Source organism: Amblyraja radiata, chromosome 8 (genome assembly GCF_010909765.2).
Source record: "Amblyraja radiata isolate CabotCenter1 chromosome 8, sAmbRad1.1.pri, whole genome shotgun sequence".
Classification (NCBI taxonomy): Eukaryota; Metazoa; Chordata; class Chondrichthyes; order Rajiformes; family Rajidae; genus Amblyraja; species Amblyraja radiata.
The window spans coordinates 67,955,652-67,972,398 of NC_045963.1; the positions used below are offsets into that span (position 1 = coordinate 67,955,652).

The following is a 16,747-nucleotide window of genomic DNA, read 5'->3' on the forward strand; positions in this document are numbered from 1 at the left end:
CAATAATCAATAAAACATTCTTGACTATCTGTTTAAATGTATTTTAAAATGATGTCTTTGTACCCACTTCTACAGAGTCCTCTGGCAGCTCGTTCTCTGTATGTGAAAAGAAATCCCCTCGGGTCTCTTAAACCTTTCCGGTCCCACAAATCTAAGCCCTCAAATTCCGGATTCCTCTACCCTGAGAATAACACAGTGATTATTCACCTTATCTACACCACTTAGGAGTTTGTATACCTCTATAAGGTCAGTTCTCACCATTCTACACCCCAGGAAGACAGGTCCCAGCTTATCCACCCTCTCCTTATAACTCAAGCCCTCAACGCCTGATAAAAAAAATCTTGACCTGAAATATAACCTGTTTCCCTTCCCACAGATGCCGTCTGACCTGCTGAGTGTTTCCAGCATGTTCTGATTTGAGAGTCACAGGGAACTACACCAGGAATCTTATGCAAAGTGCAATGTGCTGGGGGAACTCCACGAGTCAGTCAGCATCAGTGGATGGAATGGATAGGTAACGTTTCGTGTCCAGACCTTCCTTCAAAATGAATTCCTACTGCATCTGATTGTTTTTGGATATCTATTCTTTTGAATTTAGCAAAATGAGAGGGGATCTCACTGAAACACAAGGGGCGGCACTGTGTCACAGCAGTAGAGTTGCTGCCTTACAGCGCCAGAGACCCGGGTTCGATCCTGACCACGTGTGCTGTCCATTTACCTGTTGCTCTGTGAGCTTCTGTTGTATTTCATGAGAATCACAAGACTCGTAGACTATTGGCCTCGACAGCTCAGTTTCGATCTGGGCAAGCCACGACCGCAAGCTGCTCATGTTCTTATCCAGCTGTTGCACGGCAACCAGCGTTTCCTTCAGCTTCTTCACTCTGAAACGGAAAACAGCGGGGTGAATGTTCATCCCAATCAAACTGGGTTCAACCCTCAGCGGCTTCACACAGCAGCTGCCTCACAGTGCCAGAGACCCAGGTTCGATCCTGGCCTCGGCTGCTGTCTGTACGGAGTTTGCACATTCTCCCCGTGACCGCATCGGTTTCCTTCGGGTGCGCCGTTTCATCCTGCATCCCTAAGACGTGCAGGTTTATAGGTTAATTGGCTTCTGTAAATTGTCGCTAGTGTCTAGGATAGAACTATTGCAAGGGTGATTGTTGGTCAGCGCGGACTCAGTGAAACAAAGGGCCCGTTTCCACGCTGTATCTCCAAACTAACTAAGGATGACGTGATCGTGGATGTAGCGTGCCTACTCTAAAGTAGGTGAATTATTGGCCTGCAGTCAACTTGTGTTTCTTGGAATTTAAGGCTGAAACAATTTGGGATGATCTGATTCAGGTGGTTAGAATTAATTAAAGATTCAACAGGCAAGATTGAGAAATGATTCCTCAACGTTCAGAGGTACAATCTTGAACTTGGGCTCTTTCAGGGGAGTAATGAATAACAGATCATAGGTTTAAGGTGAAGGGGGAAAGATTTAATAGGAACATGAGGGGGAACTTTTTATTTTACACAAAGGGTGGTGGGTGTATGTAAGTAACAGCCGGAGGAGATAGTTGTGGCAGGCACTATCGCAATGCTTAAAAAACATTTGAACAGATACATGCGTAGGATAGGCTTAGAAGGACAGGGGGCAATATCAGGCAGCTGGGACTAGTGTAGTTGGGGCATGTTGGCTGGTGTGGGCAAATTGGGCAGAATGGTTTGTTTCCACACTGTATGATGCTCTGACTCAAAATCTAAAAATCTTTCTCCCACTGAACTGGGAAGATGGAGTTAACATCTAGCAGATTGATAGGGTTTAGGTAGATGGGTGTACCAAGGGCTACAGCAATTAATTTTTGGTCCGGCACCTCTAAGAGGTTAGGGTGGCACACTGGCAGCTATATTACAACAGCGCCAGAGACCCAGGTTCAGTCCTGACCATGAGTGCTGTCTGTGTGGAGTTTGCACATTCTCCCTGTGACCACGTGCGTTTCCTCATGATGCTCCGTGTATCCCCCCCACACTCCCAAGGACGTGCAGGTCTGTAGGTTAGTTGGCCCTCGTGTCCAGGATAGAACTAGTGTATAGGTGAGCGTTGGTCAGTGTGGACTCAGTGGGCCGAAGGGCCTGTTTCCATGCTGTATCTCAAACCAAAAATCATTATTTTGTTTTCCAGCCACGTGACGTGTATGTTTATCAATGGTGTGTACAGGCATCTTTCTGAGTGCAAATAAAAGCAATGGGCTGTGGTATAAATAGATGTTGATGGTCACCATTCTAGCAATGGGCTGCTTGAATGACAGAGCAGCTCGAGGAGATTGAATGACATCTCTCCCACTTGCCAATGTGCCTGGCAGTCACAGTGCAGCCGGCAGTTTTCGATGTAACCAGAGCGCTTTCACTGGAAACACAAGAGACTGTACTTGGAGGAATTGAGCAAAACACAAAGTGCTGGGCGGGTCAGGCAGCATCTGTGGAGGGTAATGGACTGGCGATGTTTCGGGTCAGGGTCCTTCTGCAGGGTCTGACGGAACGCGGCCTGCCCTTCCTTTACTTTAGATTTCAAAGAGACAGCGGGGAAACAGGCCCTTCGGCCCACCGCGTCTGCGCCGACCAATGATCCCCGTACACTAGAAATATCCTTTCCCTCCCCAGATGCTGCCTGACCAGCTGAGGTCCTCCAGCGCATTCTATGGTACTTTTCAACTGCTTAGCAATTAACGTCAGAGTTTCCTCTCACCCAGAGTGTAAACATATCTGAGAAAGGAGAGCAGCACGCCACAGAAATATGTGGTGCACTGGGTAGGTGAGACTCCACTTTAAGATAGATAGATAGCCTTTATTGTCATTCAGACCGAAGTCTGAACGAAATTGCAGCAGTCATACATATAATACAATAAAAACAACAATAAACACATATTAACATCCACCACAGTGAGTCCACCCAGCATCTCCTCACTGTGATGGAGGCAAAAGTCTTTGGTCTGCAGTCTCTTCCCTCCTCTTCTCCCTCTGCGCTGAGGCGATACCCCCCGGGCGATGTTATAAATCAGTCCCGCGGCTCAAACACCGCGGCCCGGTGTGGTCGAAGCTGCCGCCCACCAGTCCTGCAGACGCAGCCGCTGGCCCGTGGCCGAACCCCGGACTCAGGCCACCACCGCCAGAACACCGTCCCAGCCACCCTCACGTGAGTACCGTACCGTCTTCAGCCTCGGGCTGGGCCGTCCCCGACATGGGCGCCGAACCTCCCCCGGGCCGGGCCGCCCCGACATGGGCGTCGCTTCTTCCCCGGGCCGGGCCGCCCCGACTTGGGCGTCGCTTCTCCCTCTGGCCGGGCCACCCCGAATTGGGCGTTGCTTCTCCCTCGGGCCGGGCCACCCCGACATGGGCGCCGAACCTCCCTCGGGCTGCGAGCGCCGCACCTCCCCGAGCTCGGCCGCTCCGACGGGAGCCTCGTTCCACCCTCGGGCTGGCCGCCCTCACAACCTCTCACGGGAGCACTGTTCCAGCCCTGAGCCGGACAGCCCTCACGGGAGCGAGCTCAGGGCAAGTCCTGACGGGCTCTGCCTCCTGAGCCTCGAGGTCGCCAGCTCCATTAGGCCTCAGCGCAGACGGAGGCAGAGAAGGGGAATACGACAAAAAAGTCGCATTCCCCCGCAGGGAGAGACTGCAAACCCCGTTCCAACCCCCCCCCCCCCCCCCAAAACACAAACTAAAAACCAAAAACTAGACTAACCAAAACAAAATAAACAACACAAAAAACACAAACAAACGGGACTGCCGGTGAGCCGCTGCAGCCAGAGCCGCGCCGCCACTCCGAGGATAGGGGGTTGAGAAGATAATTCTCCAATTAGCACAAGAGAATTAAACAATGCGGTGCTGGAAATCCAAATTGGAAATCCAATCAAAAGTCAAGAGAGTCAAGAGTTTTTTCATTTAAATTTAGCTTAGTTCAGAGAAGCAGCGAGGAAACAGACCCTTCGGCCCACGCCGGCCAGCGATTCCCATACACTAACTCTATCCTACACACTAGGGATAATTTACAATTAAACCAAGCCAATGAACCTACATACCTGTATGTCTCTGGAGTGTGGGAGGAAACCGGAGCACCCGGAGAAAACCCAGGCGGTCACGTGGGCGAACATACAAGCTCCGTACAGACAGCACCCGTAGTCAGGATCGAACCCTGGCGCTGTAAGGCAGCAACTCTACCGCTGAGTTACCGTGCTGCCCCACACATGAAAAGCGCACGTTTTATTGCCATAGCAATTGTCACGGCTCAGAACAATGAAATTCCTACGGCTGCAGCACGGGTTTGTAAACACACTGAATCACATCACCAAGCATCGCTTTGCACGACACAGGGAAATAAGGCCACTGGGTTATGGTGCATTGCCAAATACTCCTGTTGAGAACGACTGCCAACATGAAAGACCGTTTTGGGTCTCGTTAAACAGGGCCCAAGTTCAGCTAAGGACAAGATCAGAACTAAGCTGTGACAGTGAGCTCAAATGGCCACCTAACTCTAAGGGTTCGGTTTCATCCTTGTTGGACGGAAGGAGTCAGATAACGCAAGCCGCTGGAAGTGCTGAGGCCTCCCTGTCCAATCACCAGCTCATACTTCACACTTTGTCTGAAACTGGTTTCGCAAGGTTGCGGAATTTCTTTATTTTTGCATACAATGCAGATTTATTTTAATCGACATTCAAGGTGGAGCCGGAAGAGACATGGCAAATGAAGTCAAAAATTATCGGCACAAAGCATGGCCGCTTACATTGAGTGGATGAGTGCAGGTTCATAAGTTCATGTTCTATAAACAGAATGAGGCCATTCGGTCCATCAAGTCTACTACGCCACTCAATCATGGCCGATAGCACAAACACTTCACCTTTCCCAGGAAAGTCCAAACATTATTATGAAGGATATAAAAATTATTCAAACGCTCTCAGCAGTGTGAAATTGCTCGTGCCTTAACATAGGTGTGTAGAGTGTAAAGGGCGTGTCACGATGCTTGCGTCGTGACACGCACGTGACGCGCACATGGTGTGTATTACGCGCGCATGGCGTGCATTACGCACGCATGGTGACATTGGCAGTGATGCACGGTCGCGCACCAGGCTTTTGGGGTTCACAAAATCTTCGCATACCACCTGCGTAATGCGCAAATGACGCCCAAGTGGGACAGACCCTTAAGACTTGAACAAGCAGTGCTGTTCAGACCTTCTAAGGAGGGAAAGGAGAGGCTATATGGAGGAGGGAGGAAAGGAAATAAAGGAGAGAGGAAGGGGGGAAGGAAATAAGGCAGGGAGGGCAGAGGGAAGGAGAGGAAGGTGGCACAATGGCAAAGCTGCTGCCACACAGCACCAGAGACCCAGGTTCGATCCTGCCCTCGAGTGCTGTCTGTGTGGAGTTTGCCTGTTCTCCTTGTGCTCATATGGCTTTCCTCCAGGTACTCCGGTTTCATCCCACATGGCAAAGACATGCGAGTTTGTAGGTTAATTGGCCTTATTTTATTTGCACATTTCACTGCTTGCCAAGCGAGAAGGCTAAAGGTTCGAGTCTAACTCCAGAGCCGTGAGCACAAACTCTAGCTGACACTTCTGCGTAGGAGGTGTTGTCTTGTGAACGAGATGTTGAACCGAGGTGTTGTTGAGCAAATGTAAAAAAATAACAAGACACTATTTCAAACAGCAAGGCGGCCGGGCTAACACGATTCTTCAATCACCATCACTAATACAGCCTGCTTATGATATCTTGTCTACATTTCTATGAAGACAGCACTACATGTCTAAATGTAATAGGAAGGAACTGCAGATGTTTGTTTAGGTCCAAGAAAAACAAAGTGCTGGAGTAACTCATAGGGTCAGGCAGCATCTTTGGAGGAAAAGGATAGTCGGAAGGAGGGCTCCATCCCAAAATGTTACCTACCCCTTTTCTCCATAGATGCTGCCTGACCGGCTGAGTTACTCTGGCACTTTGTGTTTATCTACTACATATCTAAATATCTCTGTGGCTGCAATATTTGTGAAGATGCAAAAGTCACCGTAGAAATGCAAATTTCGTTCATTTCTAAGTTGGTTGGTGTGACTTGGGCTGAGCCAGGACCTAGTCTAAATAAAACCTAGCATCTTTCTTCCTACTGCCTCGTCTACTCTTGGATTCTTAGGGTCTTAGTTATTGTATTCAAACCTGCCAGGCGATCAGAATAAAGATAGAAACCACGAGGGAAATTGGAAGAAAGAGTGAGCTGGTAGATAGCATAAATGAAGGAGATGTTGTGAACAATGATAGTAACCAACAGACTGGGAAAAATGTTCAATTAAACAGAGGCCAGCAGGATGGGACGGAGAGGCAGGAGTTGGAGACAAGAGTTTAGATTTGCAACTAGATTGCCAGATGAAACCGTGGTGACTTCGGTGAGATTTGTAGAGCCCTTGCTTGCTTGTCGCCTAGTTCATATGGTATAGGAGCAGTATTAAGCCATTTGGCCCGTCGTCTACTCCGCCATTCAATCATGGCTGACCTATCTTTTCCTCTCAACCCCATTCTCCTGCCTTCTCCCCATGACTGACACCCGTACTAATCACCCGTACCAGTGTCTGATTTTGTTTTAATCATCTGTCGTTTATTAATGTGCTCAATAAACATATAAGATTATTAAGGGTTTGGACACGCTAGAGGCAGGAAAAATGTTCCCAATGTTGGGGGAGTCCAGAACCAGGGGCCACAGTTTAAGAATAAGGGGTAATCCATTTATAATGGAGACGAGGAAACACTTTTTCACACAGAGAGTTGTGAGTTTGTGGAATTCTCTGCCTCAGAGGGCGGTGGAGGCCGGTTCTCTGGATACTTTAAAGAGAGAGCTAGATAGGGCTCTTAATGATTGCGGAGTCAGGGGATATGGGGAGAAGGCAGTAACGGGGTACTGATTGGGGATGATCAGCCATGATCACATTGAATGGCGGTGCTGACTCGAAGGCCTGAATGGCCTACTCCTGCACCTATTGTCTATTGTCAATGCCTTCTGCTTCTTCTTCTTCTTGCGAATGAAACATAAACCAAAGGAATAGTTAGATCTCCAGCCAGGTTGAGCAGTCAGGTTATTGTCTCTGCGTCAATGATTGTCAATGCCAATAACCAGCAACTTAAATGGGTCCAAACAAACTTCAGCAACATTTTGCATTTGTCGAAATCCACCTTTATAGCGAACAAAAAAAGATTCTGACTCAAAAGTTCGGCATGGGCTAGTTGGGCAGAAGGGCCTTTAGTTCAAGCTGTACCACACTATGTATGACTCTAATGGTCACTCTCAAAAATATCGTCACGAAGTGCGTGAATGATGCACGCACGTATCAAAGCGGTAGCGTGCAAGATGCACATAACTTGCAGCAAGGAAAATGTGTTGTGTGAATAGCAATCTCCTCAAGGCAGAGCTGGTGTGCGCCACCCTTTCAAGCAAGCTTCGCACAACAACAGCTTGCCCTTAACCTTCCACAAGGTTCATGAATTTACAGCATTTATGCATTAATTGACTGTTGGAAACCCCACAGCAAGTTAATCAGGCAATGAACGGTTGAACAAGTTTATGCTTTATATACTTGTCCATCAACTCCAATTAACAAGGTCATGATTTATGTACCTGCCAATCAACTCCATCGCAGAAATAATTAAACGTTGAAATACTTGTTGTTTCTGGTTGGAGGTTTTAATTTTCTATCTACCCACCCTCCCCCACCAATCTCTACTGATCTCTCAGTAACTTCTCATTAACTTTTCCCTCATCTCAATTGGCACTGAGTTCACCCACTCTAATCCTCAGCCGTTTCATCACTCATTCATCAAATTAAGTTGATAAGGAGATGTGCTTGAGACTTTAGAGATGCAGTGCAGAAACTGAGACCATCGAACACCCCGTACACTAGTACTATCCTGCACACCAGGGACAAGTTACAAAAGACAATTAACCAACAAACCTGTACGAATTAGGAGTGTGGGAGGAAAGCAGAGCACCCGGAGAGGACCCACATGGTCACCGGAACAATGAACAAACTCCGTACAGACAGCACCTGGAGTCAGGATCGAACCTGCGTCTCTAGTGCTGTAAGGCAGTAACTCTACCACTGCGCCGCCCCAACTGGCAACTATCCAGTCTTTCACCAGGGTCCCAGATACTCTCTGAAGAAGGGTTTTGGCCTGAAACGTTGCCTATTTCCTTCGCTCCATAGATGCTGCTGCTGCACCCGCTGAGTTTCTCCATCACTTTTGTCTACCTCCCAGATACTCTCGCTGCTTTGAGTTGTGGGGTACAGTGGAAGGTCCAACTTGAAAGGCGAGGGCTGGAAGATGCCCACGTTCAAGCAACATCTGGAACATTGTATCATAAGATCATAAGTGATAGGAGTAAAATCTAACCATTCGGCCCATCGTCTACTCCACCATTCAATCATGGCTGATCTATCTCCCTCTCCTAACCCCATTCTCCTGCCTTCTCCCCATAACCTCTGACACCCGTACTAATCAAGAATCTATATATCGTTGCCTTAAATATATCCACTGACTTGGCCTCCACAGCCTTCTGAGGCAAAGAATTCCATATATTTACCACCCTTTGATTAAAGAAATTCTTCCTCATCCCCTTCCAAAAACAACATATTTTAATTCTGAGGCTATGACCTTTAGTCCCAGACTCTCCCACTAGTGGAAACATCCTCCCCACATCCACTATCCAAGCCTTTCACTATTCTGTACATTTCAATGAGGTCCCCCCCTCATTCATCTAAACTCCAGCAAGTACAGGCCCAGTGCCATCAAACGCTCATCATATGTTAACCTACTCATTCCTGGGATCATTCTTGCATCATACAAGTGAGAAGTGAAAAAGTCACACCACTTAATCAATATGTTGTAGAGGCACAAAGAACTGCAGATGCTGATTTACCAAAAAAAAAGTATGCAAGGTGCTCGAGTAAAGCAGTGGGTCAGGCAGAATCTCTGGAAGACATGGATAGGCGTTTTGGGGTCAGCTTACTTATAGTGGGGGGGTGGAGAAAGCTGGAAAAGAGGTGGGGGCAGGACAAAGCCTGGCAAGTGATACAGGTGGATACAGGTGTGGGAGGTATTTTAGTGAGATTTTCAGATACTAACGGAATTGAAGGGACATGAGGTTAGTAAATTGGCGTATGAATAAGATCAACCATGAACGAAAGGAAGGATGAAGTGGCTTGCTCAGAAGTTAATATGTGATAGGAGCACAATTAGGCCATTCGGCCCATCAAGTCTACTCCGCCGTTCAATCATGGCTGATCTTAGTTAGTGTAGTCTATTGTCACGTGTACCGAGGTACAGTGAAAAGCTTTTGTTGCGTGCTAACTAGTCAGCAGAAAGACATGATTACCACTGAGTCATTTAGTGTATAGAGACATTAGTGCTAGGTAAAGCCTGTAAAGTCCGATCTATCTTTCCCTCTAGACCCCATTCTCCTGCCATCACCCGATAACCCCAGACACCCGTGCTAATATCCATCGACTGGGCCTCCATCGGCATCTGTGGCAATGAATTCCACAGATTCACCACCCTCATTTCCAGACTGGGGGAACAACACCTCGTATTCTGCTTGGTTAGCTTGCAACCCAATGGTATGAACATTGTATTCTCCTACTCAAAGAACATGGAACCGTAACGCACAACAACAGGCCCTTCAGCCCATAATGTCTGTGCTAAACGCAAGGCAAAGATAAATTAATCTCATTTGCAGCCACACGATCCCTATTTATCCTGTCACCCCACCAGCCTTTGCATCCAACTCGTCACCCTGCGACATTTCTGTCACCTCCAGCGTGACCCCCACCACCAGTCACACCTTCCCACCCCCACCCTTTTCCTGCCTTCCACAGAGACCGCTCTCTCTGCAACTCCTTTGTTCACTCATATCTTCGCACCCAAACCATCTCTTACTTTCCCCTGCCCTGCAGGAGATGTAGCACCTGTCCCTACACCCCCTCTCCCTCACCTCCACACAGGGACCCCAGCAGTCCTCCCAGGTGTGAGAGAGGATCACATGCACCTCCTCTAGCCTCATCTACTCCCCCCCCCCCCCCCCCCAAACCACGATCAGTCTGACCTCGCACGTCACCTATCCATGTACCCCAGAGAAGCCGCCAAATTACTCCTGCATTTAGTGGGGGGTTTTTTACAAACCAGCATCTGCAGTTCCTAGTTTCTACATTTTACTGCTCCATTGCAAAATCTCCACAGGGCATGCACACTTTGTAGACATTCCCCTCCTCTCTCCCACAGCAGTTCTGCAAGACCCTCTCTCACTGTGCCCCCACCCCCCCCCCCCCCCTCTGTTATTCCTGCAGCTTTCCTGCTCTCGAGAAGGGTCCCTACCCGAAACTTCACCTTCTCCAAAGATGCTGCCCGGCCCACCGAGTTTCTCCACCACTTTGTCTGGGTTTTTCTGGCCCGTGGCAACCTGCGATCATCCCGTACACTAGCGCTTTCCTGCACAATTGGGACAATTTACAGTTTTACCGAAGCCAATTAATCTCCAAATCTGCCCATCTTTGGAGTGTGGGAGGCAACTGGAGCCTCCCCAGAGAAAACCCACGCAGGTCACAGGGAGAGCGTACAAACTCCGTACAGACAGCACCCAGAATCAGAATCGAACCCGGGTCTCTGGCACTGTGTCTCTGGCACTCTGACACTGTAGAATGGTTCATTGTTAGCTGAGGGGAAGGTGACAACGAGGCATACAATCAGTAAAACTAATCAAGGACAGTGAAACTAGTCGGAGAACCAGGGTGGGGGAGGGTTGGAGAGAGAGGGAAAGCAAGGGTTACTTGAAGTTAGAGAGATCAGTTATCATACCGCTGGGTTGTAAGTTTCCCATGCGAAATATGAGGAAACAGAAAGCATGAGAAACAGAGAGCAGCAACAATGTAGAGAAGGCAACAAGCTGGAGAGTGCAACAGCTCCGAGGATAGACTAAAAAAACTGGAGTAAATCAGCGGGTCAGACTGCACCTCTGGGGAAAAGGAATAGGTGGCGTTTCAGGTCGAGACCCTTCTTCAAACTGAGAGTCAGTGGAGAAGGGCCAGGTACAGAGTTAGCCATGCAATGCATGCAATGGATCTGCATGCAACAGCAGACGGCATCTGAAAGAGAATGAGCAAAGACCTGCCTGGTAATGTCACAGTGACACTCGGGGAGCTTGGAGTCTGCGTCCCAACAATCAGCCATTGCTTGTAGCGGGGAAGCTGCGGCGCTGAGGAGCGAGGTAGCCTCCTGCAGAGAGAGGGGCTGAGGAACTAACTCCGAGGCTGTGCACGCCGGCCCAGCTAAACACTCCCTCCCGGCAGGTGTCGTCTCAGCTGTCCCGACAACTGGCAGGGCCGAATAGCAACGGGTCAGGTTTATAAATAAGGACTTACGCTCATCGGCATGTGTGGCTAAGATCCTGGGCATTCCTGGGCCGGTGACAGACAGCAAGGATCGACCCTGCAGAGCAGGGAGCCAGCCGCTACCTCGGTCCCCCCCCCCCCCCCAGGCACAGGGCTCCAGCAGCGACCTCCCCTTGGCATGAGGGGGCTTGTCTACACAACGTCTGCAAGGCAGGGAGCACCGAGACTCCGGCTGAACCACCGGCAGGAAAACGCACTCAACTATTCCTGAGCTATGACGTCGCTCCACTGGGATATGTGGAGGCCAGCAAGGAAAAAAAATCACAAGCAGTAAGCATGCAGCTGTCCCTCCCTCTCTCTCTCTCTCATTCTCCTTCCTCCCCCTCCCCTCTCTCAATTCCCTCCAGACTCTCCACCCCATTCTTTCCCCACCCCACCCCTAATTTTCTCCCTGCCCACCCCCCCTCTCGCCCGCCCCATCCACTCTCCACGTCCCTCCTCTCCCCATTCGCTCTCCCTCACCCCTCATTCTCTCCTTTTCCCCCTCCCCGCTCTCCCCATTCATTCTCTCCCTCACCTCTCACTCCCTCCCTCACTTTCTCCCTCCCCCTCTCCCCACTTCCTCCCCCCTCTCTTCCTCGCCCCAACTCTCTCCCCCCCCCCCCCCCCCCCACCCCCCCATTCCTCCCACACACTCACTCCACCCCTCCCATGCTCTGCCCCCACTCTCCCGGTCTCCCAACACTTCCCTCTAACACAGCATCACAACTGCCTGCTACAGAACACGGCCTTTCCCATTGCGCATTTCACACTCACAATCAGGCTCCTTCAGACAGTCTCTCTCTCTCTCTAATCTTATCCAACTGTGCAATTTCTCACAGCGTGTTCTGCCAAGAACTGGGACGATGGCCAAGATCTCTCTCCTCCTATTCCCGCAACGACCAAATGCAATCTCAGCCAGAGTTAAACTTCAGAATCATTGAGGCCCTCTTTGCTGCGGGGGTCAGAGGTCTGTCTGATGGATCCAAGTAGCCGAGAATCTCCCTGCCCAGCTCGCAATAAAGTGAAAGAACTAAAGATAGACAGACATAAAATGCTGGAGTAACTCAGTGGGTCAGGCAGCATCTTTGGAGAAAATGGATGGGTGACGTTTCGGGTTGGGACCTATCCTCAGACCTTCTGAAGAAGAAGAGTCCCGACCCAAAACGTCACCCATCTTTTTTCTCTAGAGATGCTGCCTGACCCGCTGAGTTACTCCAGCACTTTTATGTTTATCTTCGGTATAAACCAGCACCTGCAGTTGCTTTCTGCTCATGGAACTACAGCTTGGGTGTTCATCATCGGGGGGCAATGATCTCCCCTCCAACCTGGGAGACCCTAGACATTTGCGGGCTAACTTTGATGCACGGCTACGATACAAAGCCTGAAACATCCGTCAGACTCTTAAGCAGCAACCTCAGTCTTGTTTAAAACAGCAGCAAGTGGGGAAGAGGGAATGAATGGGCTCTCTAGCTATAAAAGTGGGAGTTTTACACCATCACCCGATCCCAAACTTACTCTCACAGCAAGGTCAGAGGATTTTGCAGAGATTAGCAAGCACGTGTGGCCTGGCCGATTGCCCTCATTCTCACTGCGAGTCTCATTCATCCCTCACACTTCAGCTCTGTGATGTACACTGTCCAGCTTGGTGTTGTTTCCCTGCATAAAAACTCCGCTGTTCAAACCTGCCATGGCCTTGCCCTTCTCTCCCTCACTGTACGTTCCTCCAGTCTTACAGCGCCAGAGACCCGGGGTTCGAACCTGACCACGGATGCTGTCTGTACGGAGTCTGTACGTTCTGCCCGCGACCACGTGGGCTTTCCCCAGATGCTCCGGTTTCCTCCCACACTCCAAAGATATACAGGTTTGTAGGCCAATTGGCGTCAGTAAAATTGTCCCTACTGTGTAGGATAGTGTGAGTGAACAGGTCGTACACAGAACTGGTGGGCTGAAGGGCCTGTTCCTACGCTGTGTATCTAAACTAAACCAAATTAAACAGTCCCACGGCCCTCTATAAGATCGAAGATAGACACAAAAAGCGGGACAGGCAGCATCTCTAGAGAAGGAATGAGTGACCTTTCGGGTCGAGACCCTTCTTCAGACTCTGCTCTTCCAATCCTTCCATTTCCGAAACCCGCTCCCTATATTTCTCCCTCTCCCTCTCTCTCTCTCCTTTTTTCTTCTACACAATCTACCTCTTTGTCCACAGTTTTGAGCCTCTGCCGTAAGAGCGCTTGCTGCACTTGGTATTAAAGGTTGAAAGTCATTAAAGGAAATGCAAGCTCTTGTATGCTGATAGGATTTACCAACATTAACCCTACATGGTTTTCTGCTGTCAAGTACACATGTGTTTCTTCCCAGCTGTAATCAGGCAACTGAACCATCCTATCAACAACTAGAGAGCAGTCCTGAGTTACCTCTACCTCAATGGAGACCCTCGAGCTATTTTTAATCAGATGGATTCTTGATTAGTACGGGTGTCAGGGGTTATGGGGAGAAGGCAGGATAAAGGGGTTGAGAGGGAGAGATAAATCAGCCATGATTGAATGGAGGAGTAATGGGCCGAATGGCCTAATTCTGCCCACTTATGAGCTTTACCTTGCACGATGGTTATTCCCTTTACCCTGTATATGTGCACTGTAGACGGCTCGATTGTAATCATGTATAGTCTTTCCGCTGACTGGATAGCACACAAGAAAAAAGCTTTTCAATGTACCTCGGTAAACGTGACAAAATACAGACACCTAGGATGTTGAAGGGTCCCATCCTGAAACGTCACCTATCCATGTTGTCCTGAGATGCTGCCTGACCCACTGAGTTACTCCAGTACTTTGTGTCTTTCTTTGGTAAAACAGCATCTGCATTTCCTTATCTCTACACTACGTGGATGCTGGCTGGCAATAAATAAACGATGTTAACCACAACTTGATATCACATAGCACCTCTTAAGAGATGTTGAGACAGATGTCTAAAAATCTTGGGCAAAGAGGCAGGTTTTGAGAAGCTTAAGCAAAGAACATTGATTGTAACAATAAATTTCTTGGCCTAACACTGACACAAAACTACACACGGCGCCCAAAGGCTATGGCGGGGAGCGGTTTAATAGAATTGCTCCAGGGATAATACAATTAGGAGGGTGAATATACTGGTTCAACCGGCAATGCACAAGAGAGTATAAAGATTTCATAGGTTATTTAAAGTCATGTAGGTTGAAATAAAGAGAGAATACTTCCCGAAGAAACAGATTTAATGTGAATGACAGAAGAATCTGAAGAATAGATAGAATCAGAAAATAGGTGCAGGAGCATTTGGCCCTTCGAGCCAGCACCGCCATTCATTGTGATCATGGCTGATCATCCACAATCACTAACCCATGCCTGCCTTCTCCCCATATCCCTTGATTCCGCTAACCCCAAGAGCTCTATCTAACTCTCTTTTAAATTCATCCAGTGACTTGGCCTCCACTGCCTTCTGTGGCAGAGAATTCCACAAATTCACAAATATCTGGGTGAAAACGTTTTTTCTCATCTCAGTTTTAAATGGCCTCCCCTTTATTCTTAGACTGTGGCCCCCTGGTTCTGGACTCTCCCCAACAATGGGAACATTTTTCCTGCATCTAGCATGTCCAGTCTTTTTATAATTTTATATGTTTCTATAAGATACCCTCTCATCCTTCTAAATTGCAGTGAATACAAGCCCAATCTTTACAATCTTTCCTCATATGACAGTCCTGCCACCCCGGGGATTAACAGTCCTGAAGACTTGAGACCCACCTGCCTCACCAGTTTTAAGTCAGCAGACCCTTATTTTTAACCGCCGATCTTTACCTCCAGTCTTCCATACAAGCAAGGGAATGGAATGCAATCAGAGACCAAAGGACATAAAATTCTATTACCTCAAACAACCAAGTCAACCCTGCTTCAGTCAGCACGCACCAGTTTAAAAAGAAAAGCTTCAGAGACCATATTAAGAGTATGGCTCACAAACATTCACTGGCAACTTCAAAACAAAAGGCCAACAGGCTAACCCATGACATCAACAACAGCAAAGTCCTTTCCGACTGATACGTGGCATCTAAACCAGTTAGGTAGGATCTGATAATGTGATGCTTGTTTAAAGTTGCAGCCTCAGTTTAACTTTAGAGATACAGCGTGGATGCAGGCCCTTCGGCCCACCGAGCCCGTGACAACCAGCGATCCCCACACGCTAATACAGTGGATGTGTCCACGAGTGGGAGAGTCTAGGACTAGAGATCATAGCCTCAGAATTAAAGGACGTTCTTTTAGGACGGAGATGAGGAGAAACTTCTTTAGTCAGATGGTGGTGGAGGCCAAGTCAGTGGATATTTGCAAGGCAGAGATGGATCGATTCTTCATTAGTACGGGTGTCATGGGGTTATCGGGAGATGGCAGGAGAATGAGGTTGAGAGGGAAAGATAGATCGGACTTTACAGGCTTTATCTAGCACTAAACGTTATTCCCTTATGTATCTATACACTGTAAATGGCTCGATTGTAATCACATATTGTCTTTCTGCTGACTGATTAGCATGCAACAAAAGGTTTTCACTGTACCTCAGTACACGTGACAATAACTAACTGAGATCAGCCATGATTGAAGGCGGATTAGACTTTATGGGCCGAATGGCCTAATTTGACTCCTATTCCTTATGGCGTGACTACACTACACACACTTGGGACAATTTACAATTTTTACAGAAGCCAATTAACCTACAATCCTGTACACCCAGAAAAATCCCATGTTGTCACAGGGAGGACGTACAAACTCCATACAGACAGCACCCGCAGTCAGGATCGAACCCGGGTCACGAGTGCTGTAAGGCAGCAATTCTACCGCTGCGCCACCATGCAATTCATGAAGATCCAGCATCAAAGGGGTTAAGTTGACTTGCTTGGTTTGGTGCGCTGTCTGACATTGTTGGGAGGTCAGAACCAATCTCTGGCCCAGCTGCAGCGTCACAATCTGTGCAGCCTGTTTGGAATCCAACACTTCACTTCACCGCAAACAAAAGGCTCTTTTATCCCCCCCCCCCTCCCACATTCCCATTGAGCCAGAGGTCCACCAGGGACAAATCCGTCCCTTCGGGAATGCCAGCACCATTTGGTTGGGCTGCTTATCGGATACTCGACAGGGCACATCCTAAAGAAAGCCTCAACACAAAATAAGTGCAGTAACAATAGCAACATTTAAAAAAAACCCAGAGAACTTCCTGTCTGTGACACTAAATCTTTTGAACGGCTAAAAATAATATTCCCGCGCTTGCTCGATTCACAAGCAAGGCTGAAACCTGAATGCAAC

The 16,747-nt window shown here is 48.5% G+C and overlaps 1 protein-coding gene across 14 annotated transcripts in view; it reads right to left on the reverse strand.

Moving 5' to 3' along the window:
• syne1 (spectrin repeat containing nuclear envelope protein 1) overlaps positions 1-16,747 on the reverse strand; it is a 440,240-nt gene that overhangs the window by 52,825 nt on the left and 370,668 nt on the right. For 13 of the 14 annotated variants that reach the window (XM_033026154.1, XM_033026164.1, XM_033026166.1 and 10 more), the window contains one exon: positions 719-881. In XM_033026154.1, the coding sequence (XP_032882045.1) occupies positions 719-881 (163 nt within the window). Of the gene's footprint in view, positions 1-718; positions 882-11,170; positions 11,381-16,747 lie in introns of those variants that run through there. The other variant, XM_033026165.1, reaches the window with a different exon arrangement.